At 31.3% G+C, this 16,328-nt stretch overlaps 1 protein-coding gene across 3 annotated transcripts in view; it reads left to right on the forward strand.

Annotated features, from left to right (window-relative positions):
• Positions 1 to 16,134, forward strand: part of LOC117910320 (disease resistance protein RPV1-like) — a 90,724-nt gene extending 74,590 nt beyond the window's left edge. The window contains exons 1-9 of one of the 3 annotated variants that reach the window (XM_034824407.1): positions 3,668 to 4,387; positions 6,624 to 7,710; positions 7,846 to 8,163; positions 8,259 to 10,247; positions 10,410 to 11,031; positions 11,949 to 12,265; positions 12,366 to 12,408; positions 14,182 to 14,280; positions 15,095 to 15,149. In XM_034824407.1, the coding sequence (XP_034680298.1) occupies positions 3,867 to 4,387; positions 6,624 to 7,710; positions 7,846 to 8,163; positions 8,259 to 10,247; positions 10,410 to 10,847 (4,353 nt within the window). In that variant the 5' untranslated portion in view covers positions 3,668 to 3,866 and the 3' untranslated portion in view covers positions 10,848 to 11,031; positions 11,949 to 12,265; positions 12,366 to 12,408; positions 14,182 to 14,280; positions 15,095 to 15,149. Of the gene's footprint in view, positions 1 to 3,667; positions 4,388 to 6,623; positions 7,711 to 7,845; positions 8,164 to 8,258; positions 10,248 to 10,409; positions 11,032 to 11,948; positions 12,266 to 12,365; positions 12,409 to 14,181; positions 14,281 to 15,094; positions 15,379 to 15,715; positions 15,755 to 15,855 lie in introns of those variants that run through there. The other 2 variants (XR_004650639.1, XR_004650645.1) reach the window with 2 other exon arrangements.
• Positions 16,135 to 16,328: the final 194 nt, after the last annotated feature.

Raw genomic sequence — 16,328 nt, forward strand, 5'->3', positions numbered from 1 at the left:
AAAATAAAAAACAAAAACAAAGATAAGCACATTAAAAAAATGGTTAATATTATTTAAAAATTGTTTCTAATGAATTATTTCTATCTAATCTTAACCTAAAACAAGTATGGATAGTCTTTCCTTATCAAAATTATTTAATTTTATTATATTTCATGAAAAATTAACTTACTTTAATATTATTGTTCTGAATTTTTGGTTTATCCTTGCATCATCATGCTCCATGACAAACATTACCCTCGTTTCACGAGGTTTGCAAAACACGTGGTTGCCCTCGTTGCATGCTTTTTGACCAAGATGTGGGGGCATCCAATGCACATGCACTTGAGTTTGGAACGGTGGGCCTTCCCACTTGGGCAAGGAGGAAAATATCGTGTGTCGCAAGGTATCGACACGATTTTTCTTACAGAAATATCGCTCCGCCGATTTTTCGGGATTTTTTTCCGGGATAAATCTCGAGAAATCGGCGATTTTTCCTCGATATATCGCCTGGTCAACGCGGGTCAACGGAGTCAAACGCGCTACAGTGAAAGTCAACCATGCTACAGTGTCCCCGCTACAGTGCCCCCCTTTTATTTGAAATTGCATCCGAGGGGATTTGAACCCCAAACCAAAAGATTTGGGGTTCAGTCCTCTTACCAATTGGGCTAACTCGCCCTTGTAATATAAAATGCATTATAAATATATATACTTAAAGTCATTATATAAAGAAAATGTTAAAAGAATATTTTAAAGAGCAAATTAATTATAATTATTTTATAATTAAATGAAAAATTTTCTTTTAATTAATTACCAAAAATATAAAAATTATATAATTTTATTCATAATGTTTTTAATATCATTAATTAAATATTAAAAAATTATATATATATCATAATTTATTTTATATTGTTTAATACAATTGAATTAAATGGATCATATTTTAATATTAATATATATTTTAAAATTAGACATATTATAATCAAATATCATAATATTATATGTAATTTAATAATAAATGTACACTTATAAAATTCATATTTTTATCGATGCATACGATATTATTATATGATAAATCATGTTATACATATATCAAAATTTTCAATAAAATAACTTTAAAATGTCTATTATACTTCTAATTATATTATTATGAGATTTTCCTTACATTTTCATGAATTTTTAACAATTTTAAGTATCCACCGATATATCTCCGATATATCCAAAAGTATCTCCGATATATCCGATATATCCGTAAAATCAAAGTACCGATATATCCGTGATTACCGATATTTTCATCCTTGCACTTGGGCTATGCTACCTATGATTTAAATTTCAGCTCATAATTTTTAGGGAGAATTATGTTTTGATGGGCCAATTTGGGAATAATAACATTTTCGGAACCCAACTTTCCATAATCCAAGATATGTCCACTGTTTGGAAAAATATTAAAGGAAACATGCACTATCTACTGTTTTAAAATGCTATTCCAAAATTGCCCTCTAGTTGTCCGTGTCAGCAGCCACCGTCTCTCACGAAACCGTCTCTCACTCGGGCATCAAGGAGCCCTTTTCTGAAGTTGGCCTCCAGACGAGAGAATCCCTAAAAAAGCCCTATTTTTTCCTCTACCATTCTCAATCCTCGCAGATACTAATCTAATCAAGTTATTATTTTTTTTTTGCAACCCCCGTTTGATTCCCAAGAAAATCCACCCCCATTCGATTTCCGGGAAAATCCATCCTCGTTTGATTTCCAGAGGCCCTTTTCTGAAGTTGGCCTCCAGACGAGAGAATCCCTAAAAAAGCCCTATTTTTTCCTCTGCCATTCTCAATCCTCGCAGGTACTAATCTAATAAGTTATTATTATTTTTTTTGCAACCCCCGTTTGATTCCCAAGAAAATCCACCCCCATTCGATTTTCGGGAAAATTCATCCTCGTTTGATTTCCGAGAAAATCCATCCTCGTTTGATTTCCGAGAAAATCCATCCTCGTTTGATTTCCGAGGCCCTTTTCTGAAGTTGGCCTCCAGACGAGAGAATCCCTAAAAAAAGCCCTATTTTTTCCTCTGCCATCCTCAATCCTCGCAGGTACTAATCTAATCAAGTTATTTATTTATTTTTTTTTGCAACCCCCGTTTGATTCCCAAGAAAATCCATCCCCCATTCGATTTCCGGGAAAATTCATCCTCGTTTGATTTCCGAGAAAATCCATCCTCGTTTGATTTCCGACAAAATCCATGCAAAACCCCCAAGAAAAACAAAAAAAAAAAGTGCTTTTTTTTTCCTCCATGTGTTTTCTTGATCTGATCTAGGGGTCTCTTTGATTTTGGGCCATTGGATTTAAATTTCACAAACCCTAAATCCACGATTTTTGAGCCATGCTGAAAAATCCAACCTTTGCCTGCAAATCATGATCAGATTACCAAATAGCATCTTATGTTTTTTTTTTAAAAAAAAAACAAAAATTGGACAGATTTTGCATCCTGCGTGGGCTGGTAGGAAATATCGGGACCTTTCACAGGGACGATGAACAATGGAGGGGTATTTTCGGTATGAAATAACACCTCAGACCAGAATGCATGTTTCCTTTAATATTTTTCCAAACAGTGGACATATCTTGCATTACGGAAAGTTGGGTTTTGAAAATGTTATTATTCCCAAATTGGCCCATCAAAACGTAATTCTCCCTAATTTTTATATAGTAATATTATATTTATAAAAAAAATGAGAGGAAGAAAAAAAATTAATAGATTAATTATTTTATTTAAAATTTAAAAATATAAAAAGAAAGCATGTGGTTTCATATATATATTTGAAAAAAAAATTCACAAATTGAGAACCTCTAAAAATTATTTAAATTTTATACATTTTAAAATCAAATAAGAGTAACCAATGGTTAAAGATAGTACCTTTAACTAAAAAGTACTTATTTTGTGTTTTTTTAAGAATGTATATGGAAAAACACTTTTCCCAATATAAAAATTATCTTGATGATTTTTAATTTTTTTATATTATTTATATATTAATTAAATATAAAAGAAATAAAAACTTATCAATAAAATTTAAAATATTTTTAAATAAAAGGTTATATTGTTATTTATTTTATTTTATTAAATTATTCAAATTAGATTGAGGAATATATATATATATATATATATATATATATATATATATATATATATATATATATATATTGTATATTATTATCAAGCATCACAAGTTATGTAATATATATTTTCTAATAAAAACAATTTTAATATCTAAATTATTGTTTTCTTAATTAATTTTTTATCAATTTTCGTTTCACTCCCTTAATCAAACTACTGATACTTTTGTCGAAATTAAAATTTTTATTCTTTCCTATGGACTCTTATTGTATTCTCAGTTCTTGAAAATTTTAAAAGAAAAAATAATTGCAAAAAAATTAAGATGAAAAATAAAAGGAAATAAAAATCGAAAGAAGATAAAAAATAGATTTAAAATTAATAAATTGTTTTTATATAAAAGCTCACTTCACCGTTTTTCCTTTTTTTATATATAAAAATTAAATAATTTAAAATTTTATAAAATTTTAACTGATTTTACTTATATTTAATTTTTTTAGATAACTTTTATGATAAAACAAACATAAAAGTTAGATATCGATGAAGTTTCCCCCATGTGAAAGGTCTCACATGAAATTCCCACCTACAAGACCAGGCCTTTTATCTGTTGACTCTCAATACTACCCTTTCTTCTCTGAAATTTCATCCTAACTTCTTCCCTATTCACCTCCCCGAACTTTTCTCAAGAAATAGCTGAAATGCTAAGCTACCCCTGCCTCCTAGCCTGAAGAGAAATCAAGCTTCGAAATCTCTTCTACTTGTGACACAGAAAGAGGGGAAGAAAACAACCATGACTTCCACAAACACCCAGATCATCTCTTATTCTCCTTCTTCTTCTTCTCAATCAACCCATCGATTCACTTATGAAGTCTTCTTGAGTTTCAGAGGAGAAGACACCCGCCATGGTTTCACAGATCATCTTTATGAGGCTTTGATTTCCAGTGGAATTCGCACCTTTAGAGATGATGAAGAACTGGAGAGAGGAGGAGTAATTGCATCTGACCTGCTGAAAGCTATTGAAGAATCAAAGATTTTTGTTATCATTTTTTCGAAAAACTATGCTGCCTCTAGGTGGTGTCTAGATGAACTCGTGAAGATCAGTGAGTGTGGGGCAACCGAGGGGCGACTGATTCTACCAATTTTCTATCATGTGGATCCATCCCATGTGCGGAAGCAAAGCGGGAGTTATGAAAAGGCATTTGTTGATCACGAAAAGGAAGCAGATGAGGAGAAAAGGGAGAAGATTCAAAAGTGGAGAAGTGCCTTGGCAAAAGTTGGCAATCTTGCTGGATATGATCTACAAAAATATCCGTAACTATAATTTCCTCTTATCTTTCATTGCAACATTTTCTCTTTCAATCTGGGTTGACCTTTATACTACTTATTAAACTTAGTTCAAGTTGTTATAAATTTTAATTAAACCTTATGAATTATAACTTTCACATATAGTACATCCAACTTTACCCAAAAAAAAAAAAAGAAATTCTGAATTTTTTTTTTATCCAAACTACTTTTCAAAAAAATTACATTGAATTTTTTTTTTAAACATTTATTTGATTCTTTAAAAATGTAAGAGAAAATCAAGGGAAAAATAAAAAATAAAAAATTGAAGAAAATAAAAATGGATTTCAAGACAACAAATAAATTTGATATGCTTCCAGAAACTCATCTTAATTGTTTTTTCTATTTAAATTAATATTAAATAATATGAAATTGTATATGTTTTTAACTAATTTTAATTATGTTAGTTTTTTTTGGAATTTTTTTTAGTAAATCAAATACAAGAAATCATGATACTTTCTTGTAACAAAATATAGTATTAGAAAATGAAAATACGGGGGCGAGGTAAATATAGCTTTTTTATTTTATTTTTTCAATCTAAAAAGATTAAAATATATTTTATTTTTTGAATTTAATTGATAATTAGATATTAAAACTACTATTTTTTATTTGGTTTCCAATGAATCTTAACTTTATTTGATGATAATGTTGTTTTTTATTTTGATAACGTTGTTTTTGGTGATGACATGGATGAATTGTTTTTCTTTTTTAATTTTCTTTGAAAGCTAATAGGATTTAATTTTTATTGGGAATAGATCACTTAAGGATTAAGTATTTAATATTAGATCGACACTTATTATAATAATAAAATAGTTGAATAAGAATAAAAGTAAATTAAAAAATAGTTATGCTAAAAATTTTATTTTGTTAATAATAAAATACAAAAATAAAGTAGAATTGAAAAAATACTAAAGTATTAATATGCCCAAACCAACTTTAATAATAAAAAAATAGAAAAATTACCGATGAAAAAAAAAATTTTCAGTCTTTTATAACTTTATTAACTTTATAAAGAACATGTAAATAATTTAAAAATATATATATAAATTTAAAATAATATTATTATATCTTTTTTTTTATTACAAATGAAATGAGAAAATATTAGATTATTTTTTCTTTTTTATAATTTTTGAAATTGAAATGACATACATTATATTACATTAATTATTTCTTTGAAAATTATGAAAAGTTCAAATAAAGTTATTTTAGTCTTTATAAAAAATAATAGTAATTAATCTTTTTCTATAAAACGAAATATATTTTAATCTTTTCCAACTAAAAAGGTGAAAAATTAATCATAATTTTTTCAAATATTTCATCTCATAATACCTTATTCCATTTTTTCTCCAAGGAATATTTACTTTTGAATTGCTACTCTCTTTCTTCTCTTGTATATATGGAGACAAATAGTTAAAAAACAAAAATCATTAGAACCATCGTAACAACTTCCACAAAAAAATTTGAAGTGTTATTCCATGCATGTTAAGCCCATGAAATTCATGCTCACTTTAATTGAAAATTCTATTCAACTCAGCATTTCCTCACATTGATAATGCTTTTTTTCCCCTCTTCTTTGTGATCTTAATTTTATTTTATGATCTTAAAAATTATCTATTACTCCAAACGAAAGTCACAATTAGTTTCTCCTGTTGATCTCCTTCTTCTGATAAGCATAATACTTTCATATTCCTATTGTATTAGCATGGAATTAATATATTGGTTTTCTAGCTACCCATTTGTTAGATATCATACTAATTTTTTTTTCCTTTTTTTTTTTAAAACAAATCTGTCATAATGAATGAAATTATTAACAAATTTTCATAAAAACCCAAGAAGCCTAACTTTTTACTATGGCTAAGAGAAAAAAAAAATGATTTCCTTATATTTGAATAACATAGAAAATAGTATAGAAAGAAAATTACACCCCTTCCTCCTCCTCAAGTAGGGAAAGTTTTGTTTCCCCTTTAGGCCCTTTTTTTTTTTTTTTTTTTTTCAATTAGCATTATACTTCACTAACTGAAAAAGTACTTAAATTAGTAAATTGGGTGATTTTTTTTCCTTTTTTTTTTGGTGGGGGATAGGGGTTCACATTTGATTAGCCACTAGTTCAATCATAATGGAGAATCCAAGTATTGCTAATTTACTTCACATTTTTTTATTTTTTACAACTTATTTTAACTTAGCATATATACTTTGTAATTGACAGATATGAGACAAGACTTATCAAGAAAATTATTGATGTCATCCTCAAAGAATTGAACTCCAAGCTCTTACTACATGTTAGCAAGAACATAGTTGGAATGAATTTTCATTTGGAAGAATTGAAATCATTAATAAAACTTGAGTCAAATGAGGTTCGCATGATTGGGATTTATGGGCTTGGTGGAATTGGTAAGACCACAATTGCCAAAGCTGTATATAATAATATCTCACATCAATTTGAGAGTAGAATTTTTCTTGAAAATGTTAGAGAAAGATCCAAGGACTTCTCAAGTCTACTTCAATTATTGAAAGAAGTTCTTAATGGTGTCGTGAAGGGAAAAAATAAAAAAATAAGTAGTGTTCATGAAGGGATTAATGTGATAAGAAACAGGTTTCACTCTAAAAAGGTTCTTCTTATTCTTGATGATGTAGACAATTTGAAGCAATTAAAATTCTTAGCTGGAGAGCGTGGTTGGTTTGGTCCTGGAAGTAGAATCATCATAACCTCTAGAGATCAACAGTGTTTAAATGTGCATGAAGTCGATGCATCATATGAAGTTGAGGCACTAAATTACAAGGAGTCTATTCAACTTTTCTGTCAACATGCTTTTAAACAAAACATTCCTAAAAGTGACTATGTAGACCTCTCAAATCATGTAGTAAATTATGTGAAAGGCCTACCATTAGCTCTTGAAGTTTTGGGTTCTTTTCTTTTTAATAAAAGTGGGTCTGATTGGGAAAGTGCATTACAAAAACTAAAGGAAAATCCCAACATAGAAGTCCAAAATGTACTTAAGATAAGCTTTGATGGATTGGACAAGAAAGAGCAAGAAACATTCCTTGACATTGCGTGCTTCTTCAAGGGATGGAATGAAAATGATGTAACAAGACTAGTAGAGCATGGAAGGATTGTAATAAGAGTTCTTAGTGACAAGTGCCTCATAACTCTTTTTGGTAATACCATAAGGATGCATGATTTGGTAGAAGAAATGGGTAGAGAAATTGTTCGACATGAACATCCTAAAGAGCCTGGGGAATGGAGCAGATTGTGGGACCCCAAGGATATTTCCCTTGTATTGAAAAAAGAAATGGTATGGATCAAATGCATTAACTTACTTTATATATAGTGTCATTATTTTTGTTTAAGGAATTATATATCTTTAAAGTTTTTCAAAGGTTTTATATGTTTCATGCTTTGTTTATCTTCATGTACTTTTAATTTTTAGGGATCGAAAGCAATTGAAGCGATATTTCTAGACATGTGTACATCAAGAGAGATCTCATTTACTACTGAAGCTTTCGAAAGGATGGAGAGACTTAGATTATTAAAAATTTACTGGAGTTGTGGTTTTCTTAATTATATGGGAAAACCGTGTCAAAAGCTCCTCCTTCCTGAAGACTTTCAATTTCCTTCAGATTATTTAAGATATCTTCATTGGGAAGGATACTCTTTGAAATCCTTGCCTTCAAATTTTGATGGAGAGAACCTCATTGAACTCAACTTGCAGCATAGCAATATAGAACACCTTTGGCAAGGGAAAAAGGTAGTATTAAACTTAGTTATATTATGTCTAGATTAATTTTGAAGTTCATGATAATTTATTTGCTAAAATAAAATAATTAATTTCTTTTGTTGCAGTATCTTGAAAAGTTGAAGATCTTGAATTTATCAAAATCTCGGCAGCTGAATGAAATCCCACACTTCTCAAATATGTCAAATTTGGAGCAACTAGATGTTGAAGGTTGTAGAAGTTTGGATAATGTTGACTCATCTATTGGTTTCTTGAAGAAGCTTACTTTGTTGAATTTGAGCAGGTGCCAAAAGATTAGGAGCTTGCCAAGTACAATTCAAAACTTGGTCTCTCTTAAAAGTCTTTATCTAGATGGTACTGCTATTAAAGAATTACCCTCCTCAATCTGCCATCTCATCTCACTTCAGTTGCTATCTATTAGTGAATGCAAAAACTTGAGGAGTCTTCCGAGCAACATTTGTAGGTTGAAATACCTTAACAACCTTAATCTCATTAATTGTTCAAACTTGGAGACTTTTCCGGAAATCATGGAGGATATGGAATGCTTAAAGTCGCTTTATTTATGTGGAACGTGTATAAAAGAGCTTCCATCATCAATTGAGTTTCTAAAACAGCTTGCTGAGTTGCTCTTAGTGAAGTGTGAAAACTTGAGGAGTCTTCCGAGCAGCATTTGTAGGTTGAAATACCTTGAAAACCTTAATCTCTCTGATTGTTCAAACTTGGAGACTTTTCCGGAAATCATGGAGGATATGGAATGCTTAAAGTGGCTTAATTTAAGTAGAGCGTGTATAAAAGAGCTTCCATCATCAATTGAGTTTCTAAAACATCTCACTGATTTGCGGTTAGAGAAGTGTGAAAACTTGAGGAGTCTTCCGAGCAGCATTTGTAGGTTGAAATACCTTTACTACCTTAATCTCTCTGGTTGTTCAAACTTGGAGACTTTTCCGGAAATCATGGAGGATATGGAATGCTTAGAGTCGCTTGATTTAAGTGGAACGTGTATAAAAGAGCTTCCATCATCAATTGAGTTTCTAAAACAGCTCGCTGATTTGCAGTTAAAGAAGTGTGAAAACTTGAGGAGTCTTCCGAGCAGCATTTGTAGGTTGAAATACCTTAACAACCTTAATCTCTCTGGTTGTTCAAACTTGGAGACTTTTCCGGAAATCATGGAGGATATGGAATGCTTAGAGTCGCTTGATTTAAGTGGAACGTGTATAAAAGAGCTTCCATCATCAATTGAGTTTCTAAAACATCTCGTTGGTTTGCTTTTAATGAAGTGTGAAAACTTGAGGAGTCTTCCGAGCAGCATTTGTAGGTTGAAATACCTTAAAGAACTTGATCTCTCTGATTGTTCAAACTTGGAGACTTTTCCAGAAATCATGGAGGATATGGAACGCTTAGAGTTGCTTGATTTAAGTGGAACGTGTATAAAAGAGCTTCCATCATCAATTGAGTTTTTAAAAGAGCTCGTTGATTTGCTGTTAAAGAAGTGTGAAAACTTGAGGAGTCTTCCGAGCAGCATTTGTAGGTTGAAATACCTTGAAAAACTTAATCTCTCTGGTTGTTCAAACTTGGAGACTTTTCCGGAAAACATGGAGGATATGGGATGCTTAAAGTGGCTTACTTTAAGTGGAACGTGTATAAAAGAGCTTCCGTCATCAATTGGATATTTAAATCATCTTATTTATTTGGATTTGAGCCACTGCAAAAACTTGAGGAGTCTTCCAAGCAGCATTGGTTGGTTGAAATTGCTTAGAAAACTCAGTCTCAATGACTGTCCAAACCTAGTCACAGGGGACATGGAAAATTTAATAAATCTTGGTTTATTAGCAACCCCAAGTGATTTATGGTGCGTATCCTCGCCGGAAGAATTAGATCTAAGTCAAAACAATATGTGTCACATACCTGCTGCTATTACTCAACTAAGTAATCTAAGACGCCTTAATATCAGTCATTGCAAGATGCTTGAAGAAATTCTAGAGGTTCCATCAAGTCTAAGAGAAATAAATGCACATGATTGCCCGATCTTTGGAACTCTATCAAATCCATCTACTCTTCTTTGGTCTTTTCTCCTTAAATGGTTCAAGACAGTTGAGGTACAATTTTTGTTTAAACTTTTTTTTTCTCTTTTAATTACAAGTACTTGTGAATTAATTGATATTTATTTTAATTTCCTATTTTCTCTGCAATTAATAGTTCTAATTTACTTTGTTTGTTAAGCTGACCCACCTCTGGAAATGTTACTTTTAACTGTGCAGCCTCCTTTGAAATGGAGAAGTATTAATCTAGGAGGTAATGGAATTCCGGGGTGGGTACTGCATCAGGAAATGGGAAGCCAAATAAGAATAGAGCTTCCTATGAATTGGTATGAAGATGACCACTTCCTAGGATTTGGATTTTTCTGTCTTCATCATCAATCAAAACTAATTGGTTTATATTTCAAATTTGATGAAGGAGAGTATGCTTACGATGCAGTAGAACTTTTCTGTAGTGACTGCCACGAGATTAATGGTAGTGAATCAGATGAAGTGTTGCTAGTGTACTATCCTAAGATTTCTTTTAGGGACGAGTTCCACTCCAATCATTATATGCACCTTCAGGCTTCATTTACTGATTTTGGTGGGGGCGAAATCAAAAGTTGTGGGGTTCATCTTATATACTCTCAAGACCATCAACAAACCATATCTCGTTGGTAGATTTTCTTGGCACCCAAGATGATGAAGACAACCATAAGCCTATGTTGTTGAATCTTCTTGAGAATTTTGGTGACAACAGATCAACAACAAAATCTATCAAGAGAAGTTGTGATGGCGCAGAACATAACCAAGCAGAGGAACCCAACACCCATCTCAAGCTTTAAACTCAAACACCAACCAGTAGGTACATCAGCAAAACTTTCTTAATTTATATTTAACCATCTCTATACGTCTTCAGTTTGCTCATTTAAGCTATCATGAAAATTTATTAGGAAGTCATCTTCCTTTTTCTTCCTCATTGCTTCATGATTTAGAGCACATCATTATCATATATGTGGCCTGTGTAGCACTATATATTTTAATATCTATATTTTAAAAAATAAAAATATATATCCTATTTAGCTAATAAGTCAAACGCCCTACACTTAATTTTTAGTTCTAAAATTTTTTGTGAATAACTTTTTTTGTGAAACTCTTTTATAAAATTTTTAATGAATTAACTATCATGTATTTTGTGATTAAGGCATGTGCATAATAAATTATGGGTGCAACCCCATTTATAGAAATAAAAATAAAATAAATTTCGAATAAACAAGACAACCTAAATTAAAATATATTTTATGATAATTTTTTCCATTGTTATAAATCATTTAATAATTTTTATGAATCATTGCAAAATGTTATTTTAAAAAAAAAACTTTTTCAAGGACTCTCTGAGCCCAAACTTATAGAATTTAATCGATTGTCAAAGTTTTACATCTCTCATTAAAATTTAAATTGATGTGTATCCATTTTTCAATAATTAGATAAATTATTTAAGCTTTTAAGATTTTCATGATTTTATTTGAAAAAAAGTTCCCTGATTATTTTTTAATATCTTAATTATTTAGAATAAACTCAAATAAATTGTATAGCATAGAGTTATAAATAATTTGCTCCCATATTCAATTATAATGCAATTCTTTTGTTAATATATATTTTTTTAAAATAACTTATTTAGATTACCAATTAAAATTACAGCTTTATCCTTGTCATATTAATGCAATGGCAGTTTTACCCTTCTCATTCATCTAACTTTGTTTACTCCCACATTGATTCAAGGACTCCCCTGAGACGGATTCTGTCATTTCTCAATCTAGAATTTTCCTTCAAGTCCTGGATTTGAAGAAGAATTTGAGCCACATTTGCCATGGAAGAAAAGTGGTTGCTACCGTATAAGATCCCCTGTTGCCGCGGGACATAGGTAGCTGCTGCCATATATGCACCAGTGGCGGGCCTTCACCGCTACAATAACATCACTATATATAGACCAGTGCCTCCCGCTCACCCCCACTGCAAAACCCATTCACGGTGTTGATGCCATTCCCATTCCCTTCCTCTAACAATGAGCAGTATTCAGACGAAAAGAAATTTTGCAGGTAAACGTGCCTTTCCCTTTCCTTTCTTCTAACAATGAGCAGTACAACCTTCTTTTCACTGACTGAAAGTCACCAAAACTTTTTTGGTTTTATTTCTCAGTGGTCAATAATGAAGATTATTGGCGTGTGGATGAAGAGTCTTGGTATTTTTTTTATTCACTCATTATTCTTTCGACCAAATGACTTTTAGTTTTCTGATTCACCAAAACATGTCATTTTATTTTACTTTATTTTTCTGATTCACCATATGGTTTTTTTTTTCTAGGCTATTCTTCTCCATCTTTTGGTTTTATTTCTCCACATTCTATGATTATGTTGGGATCCCATATCTTTTTTGGTTTGATTTCCTTTGGGTTTTCTTTTGATGGATTTCTCATCATTCCTTCTTTCTAAGACAAGACAAATATAATTCGTACCTGGTAAGATAATGTTTATTAGATCTTCAGAATGAGAAATTTTTTATGGAGAGAAATTAAATGATGCCATCCATCATCACTTGTCCCTAGTAGAACTACAGGTAATTTGTATGTTGTTTGGGTAATTGGTGAAGTTTCAGATTGCCTTGGGCTACTTGAGTTGCATGCCAATTGGGGGAAATTTTTGATGGAGAGATTTTTTATTGCAGTATGCTTCCTTGAGACCAAAACTATGGGGAGATTTCAGTATTTGGGGTTAGATGCGGGGTGATTTATTTGAGTCTATGTCCATGAATAAAAAATTGTATAGAATTTAAAACAATTAAATTAGAAGAAAATAAAGTAGTTTTAAAAAAAATATATCTAATATCATTTACAAAAAAGAATAAAATGTTCTTTTATTCACTCAAATCCAATAATCAACATCAACTAGCTTTAGTTGGTGTAAGGTTCCAGTATAAATCAGTGAACAAAAAGAGTATTTTTCATGTCTAGTAATAGCATATCTCTATCATGTTACAAGATCTGCAGTGGTGAGATCTTTTATTAATGTCCACTTCCTAATCACATCACCTAAAATTTAAGGATATTTTTCTGGAAGAACATGGACATTTGGGTGTGAAAAAAAAATAAAAAATGTTGTAATCACTTAGTGACATCAGGCTTTGCTCCATGCCTCAATATGAAGTGGCTTAATTTGGTGAGTGGTGATTGGATATCATTGGTAGGAAAGGTCAGTGGTAATTCAAAGCCCAATTCTGATCAGTTTACTCTCTATTGTTCACAATTTTCCCCCATTTCATAGGTTAGACTTGAGCCACTCTCACCCAAAAGGGAAAACAGGGGGCTCTTCCTGATGGTAAGACCATTGGTGCGAAGTGGGTTTGAATATTATACATCGTAATCTTTAGGTACAAAACCAAATTGGTGGGTAAATACTAAATAGACACTAAAAGGGTAATTGAAATTTCTTTGGTGTTCAAAAATTGTGTTTCATTTACTAATGGTCACACAGGCCAAAATTGTGGGGAGATTTTAGAGAAAAACACCAGTGATATTAGTATATGTTTCTCCCTTCCAATAACCAGCTAGCACACGTTTCTCTGGGTGATTTTTCTTAGCCCTCTTCCTTCCTGAAATTTTCATACTTTTTTAGGGACTGTTTGTTGTCCATTTCTCCCATCATGAATGTAAATTGGCTTTCTCCTATCTTGAAACACTGGTGATATTTGGCTTTCTTCATTCCATTTTTCTGTTCTCATCCAACCTATTCTCAAGAGATTTTCCCAACATTTTTCAATCTTAGAATATAAATTATATGAAACATTTATATTGTAATGTCGATGCTAGTGTGTATGCTACACTTTGGCCTTGAAAAGGGGGCAAAAGAAAAAGTTTGGCAAATTTTATAAGGTGATGCATCTCAGTTTCATATCCAAGCCTTTTAGTTTTCAGACTACGGATGCTTTCATCACTAATCATGTTTCGTTTGTTCAACAGCTTGAGATCCCTTCTGGACATATATATAGAAGATCTTTCACCTGGACATATATACAAAGGACTACTAGTTCTTATTAGTCTCAAGTCATTGATTGATCTGTAAGTCTTTCAATCTTTAACTTCTCATAGTTCTCCATTTTGGACACCAGATAGAAGTGAAGTTATTCCACTTTGATTCTTCTGCAGTAGCATTTGAAAATATGTCATGTTATGTAATTGCTTTGTTGTTCACATATATATAAGATGAGATTAGTGCTTCTAAAAGCTATTCACTACAAGGCTCTGTTCTGCAATGAGTATGACTAGTCTACATGATGATCTACATCATGTATAAAATAGGTTTTGATGACCAGTTTTTAACATTTGCCAGTTTGGATCTATTTTGACAGTTATAAAACTTGTCTACATGACATCTCTTATAAAATAGGTTCAACAAGATATGATTATTAAAATAGTATTACCAAAATAGAGACAAAATTTAAGGATGTTTTAATGTTTACTTATTTTTATGTTTATGAAGTTATTGTAAAAACGTTTGTAATTAGATTTTAAATTGATAGGGATTAATAAAAAATTTGCTTGTCCTGTATTGTTGGAAATTTTGGAAGATTTTGGATCAAATCTGGTCAGATCTTGCTTTATGGGGTGTGGATTTTAGTAGGTCATGTTTGTATACAAAGCTCTCTTCTTTGCATCTTGTAGAATAGAACAGAGTCCTAGTTTCTATAATGAAAAGACATGTCCTTTCTTTATTTTTTTTGTAGATAAATACATTGTGGCAGCAATGTAAGTTAGTATACTTTGTTCTTCTGGCTGGGTAGTTTCCTTTAAGTTTCAAAAGATAATCAAATTTTGTTTAGTTCTTTGTTTTGATTTGTCTGTCGTCAGTTATTTATGCATCCTCCTTGTGCAGATTTTTTTGGAGGTACAACTTGATGGATATTGGCCTGGCAGAATTTGCATGGATTCAACTGGAAATGAATTGGCTTTGGTATCAATGGAACATCCAAGGTCCTCTGTATCAATTACAGGAGGCCCAACCCTGTTAAATGGTCATTCAACAGTTCATAAATTTTTGTGTTGTGACACAGTGGCTTATTAATCACCCCAAGTTTCAGAAAAATCCACTTTACATCAGTGGTGACTCGTAGTCAGGCATAATCATCCCATGGTGGTTCAGGAAATATATATCCAATGGTATGTTTATCATGACTTCTCTATATGGCTGAGAAAAGAAGAATATTTTCATTAGTTATATAAAAACACATTTAACTAAGATTTTCATTTTAAGTTCAGTTTCTTTTTGTTTTGAACACCAGACAGAGTTTTAAGATTGACTAATCAATTCAACTCTTGGAGGAACTAATAATACATGTAAATGGAGATGAAAAGAAAGTCATGATGGTTCAGGATTAGGCTCCATCTGAGCCCATGCTTTCATTTTTTAGGATCCCAAAAAGACTATATATATATGTCTAATAACGTGCCTAATCGTCCAATTGAAATTTCATTTCTCCTTATTTTTTGGTTGCAGGTAAATGATACAGGGAAAGAGCCAAAAATGAATATTTAAGTATGTAATCTAATTATATGATTCCAGTGACTTGCACCTTATGGTTTTAACTTTTGTACATTACATTTGAATCCATTTGATCTTCTTTTAATTGGACTCAGGGATACACCATTGGAAACCCAATAACAGATCACTTTAGTGACTTCAATTCAAGAATTGCATACACTCATCAAGTAGGAATTCTATCAGATGAGCTCTATGAGGTGATTATTCCCCCCACCCACTCGGGTTTAATACTTAATCGGATATGATTCCAAAATTTGCATTGATTTGTTATGCATTTCTAGGCAACCAAAGCAGTATCCTCCTGTGAATACTACTAAACTATACAAGGATGGTTCAGGGGTTGCCACCTAAAAAGTATTCAGAGAATGTCATTCAGATTTTAGACTCATATGCTTGTACCATTCTACATATTGAGTTGAATTTTTGGTTTTGACTGAATTTGAAAAATGGAGTTTTTTTTTTTTTTTTACTTGTTTTGCAAAAATTGCAAGAAATAATCCTAAAAAACAAATATGCAAAGATTCAGGTGGTTGAAGATACCCCAAGTGGCAATTGACCTGAAAATAAG

This window comes from Vitis riparia, unplaced genomic scaffold (genome assembly GCF_004353265.1).
Source record: "Vitis riparia cultivar Riparia Gloire de Montpellier isolate 1030 unplaced genomic scaffold, EGFV_Vit.rip_1.0 scaffold712_pilon_pilon, whole genome shotgun sequence".
In the NCBI taxonomy this organism is placed as follows: Eukaryota; Viridiplantae; Streptophyta; class Magnoliopsida; order Vitales; family Vitaceae; genus Vitis; species Vitis riparia.